The sequence below is a fragment of the Rhagoletis pomonella genome, unplaced genomic scaffold (genome assembly GCF_013731165.1).
Source record: "Rhagoletis pomonella isolate Grant_MI unplaced genomic scaffold, Rhpom_1.0 Rhpom_scaffold_00001, whole genome shotgun sequence".
In the NCBI taxonomy this organism is placed as follows: Eukaryota; Metazoa; Arthropoda; class Insecta; order Diptera; family Tephritidae; genus Rhagoletis; species Rhagoletis pomonella.
The window spans coordinates 95,196,679-95,198,994 of record NW_023458555.1 but is presented as its reverse complement, the minus strand read 5'-3'; the positions used below and the strand labels follow the sequence as shown (position 1 = coordinate 95,198,994).

At 34.4% G+C, this 2,316-nt stretch overlaps 1 protein-coding gene across 1 annotated transcript; it reads right to left on the bottom strand.

Annotated features, from left to right (window-relative positions):
* Window positions 1–549: 549 nt before the first annotated feature.
* LOC118734395 (piggyBac transposable element-derived protein 3-like) lies at window positions 550–1,955 on the bottom strand. Its single transcript, XM_036464122.1, has 2 exons — window positions 990–1,955; window positions 550–555 (listed from the first exon to the last, which is right to left on the bottom strand). Exons 1-2 carry the CDS (start codon window positions 1,953–1,955, stop codon window positions 550–552), a joined length of 972 nt encoding a protein of 323 aa, XP_036320015.1.
* Window positions 1,956–2,316: the final 361 nt, after the last annotated feature.

Sequence of the window (2,316 nt, the reverse complement as noted above, 5' to 3'; positions counted from 1 at the left end):
AAATTTTTATTTAAGTTTTAAAAAGTGTCGGTGGGCATTTGAAATTTTATATGTAAATAACATGTAAAAAAATTAATTTTCATTTGAAATGTTATAACTTTTGAACCGTTATAAAGAAGGGATATACGTTTTTTCTGGGCATATTCTTGTAGGATATAAAATTCTCTAAAAGCTGACCCTGAAGTTGATTGTCTTAGAGACGTTTAAGAGTATTAAATATGTTTATGATATTACTGAACGAGATATAGCGTTGATACAAAATTATAGTTAAACTTTGACGAAATACGAAGAACAAGCAATTTCTTTTGCAAGTAATACAACGACAATTAAATAATTTAAAAAGAAATAGTCAAAACTTGTTAATATGTGGCGGTCTTATAATTATGTAACACAGTGTACTATTAAATCGTTTGAATTGTGCTTTGAGAAACTTTGAATTGTTAATTTATTCGTTATTTATGTGTTTCAATGTGGAGAATTCGTCCTCCTGGAATGTAAAAAAATTCTGGTCACCTCAATATTATAGACATCACTACAATAGTTAAGAAGTTATGTCTATTTAATTACAAAAATTAAAGAATTTTAGCTCAGAGAACGTTTTTGCTTGCATTCTTACCCTTATGTACGAAAAACTACGTTCATCTGAATTATATACCAGTGACCCAAACAAAAACTGGGACGCGACATTTGGGCAAGTTTTGGCTATTTTCCTTTAGTTTTTTTTTTTAATTTTTATTATTTTTCTATGACAGCAAAACTGATTACTTAACAAACACCATATAAATCCAAATTTCTGACTTTGTGGAAAAATTATTAAAATTCTGCAAAATTTCACCAAAATTTCAAACTTTTTAATCAGCATCTTTATAAAAAATGGTATGCAGTTTTGTTGACCATTTAATTTTAGTACAATAAAATATAAATATGAAGTAGCTAAGGCTTCCCGTTGATTTTTGGCAATTTTTTATATCGAATACACATATATGTACAGTTGGTGGTTGGTTGAAGTACTTCAATCTTTTAGGAGCTTGCTGCTCATCTTCGCTAAAGGTATTTGAGGAACGACCCCGTCGGTTTTCATTTTGAAATGTTGAAGAAATTGTTGCAAGAGTATTAGCCAATCCTTTTCTAAAGGCAAGTAAGTCCATTTGGTCTTTCTTAGGTATATCATTTTTATCTGCATCCGCTTTATACTCGAACCAACTCGCCACTATTGCCATGTCAAAGAAATGAATAATAACGCGTGGGGTCCACTTTTTAGATTTTATGAAAATACGGTAATGCTGCAACATTTGATCAAGAAGATCTACGCCACCCATTCCATTATTATAAAGCTGCACAACTTCAGGTCTATCAATCTCAATATACCGCTTTTCTTTTTTCTCGTATCGTTCTACTTTGTCTTTGATGCCAATTCCCACAAAGTTGGATGCTAAGTAAACTCCTTTGTTGTCGAACCATTTTGTGACAATAACTTTTCCATCTCGGCTCGCCACTTGTTCAGCACAACCGCGACCTTTCTTTCGCATTACAGCATCTGTGGAGAGAGGTGGGTTCCGAAAGCGATTTATACGAATTGTGCCAGCTGCTAGAATTTTCCTTTTCTCGAAAATTTCAAGTAGAGAATACGTGGTGAAGAAATTATCTGTGTAAACTTGGTGACCAGCTGAATCTTGGGGCACTCTTTTTAGCAGCTGTAATGTGATGGAAGCACCAAACCCAAGTTTGTTGATAAGGCTTGGTTCAATTTCAGTGGATGAGCCCTGATAAGCAATGAAATCATACGGCATTCCACTTTTTCCACAAAGCACATAGAGTTTTATACCCCATGGACAAGGTTTACCACGTATATACTGCTTCATTCCCAGGCGCCCTGTAAATGGTATAATCTGTTCGTCAACGCAAAGAGTTTCCTTCAACTGGTGCTCCAATAATCGCTTCCGAATCGCATCCATAATTGGTCTCACTCGATGAAATTTGTCATTGTTTTTTGGGGGAAGACAAGTATCCACTAAATGCAAATGTGTTCGTAGCGCATAAAAACGATTTCTTGTCATATTACTAGTGAAAATTGGCAACGCTGTACCTTTCTCCCAGACCATTGCTACCCGTGGAAACTTCAATATACCCATCATACAATGTAAAGCGAAGAATTGCCGAATTTCTCTTGGACTAGTTGGCTGAAAATTTGATTCTTTCTGCACACTATACAGATTAGTGAAATTGGAAACATCTTCAAAAAAATTGGGGCGGTAAATATTTTTGAAAATATTCGTATTCACTTTTGACTGCTGTAGGCAACTGTACAGGCGGAAC

Excerpts from the sequence above, each read along its gene's own strand:
- LOC118734395 (XM_036464122.1), bottom strand. The coding sequence starts at position 1,955 with ATGGATGCGATTCGGAAGCGATTATTGGAGCACCAGTTGAAGGAAACT.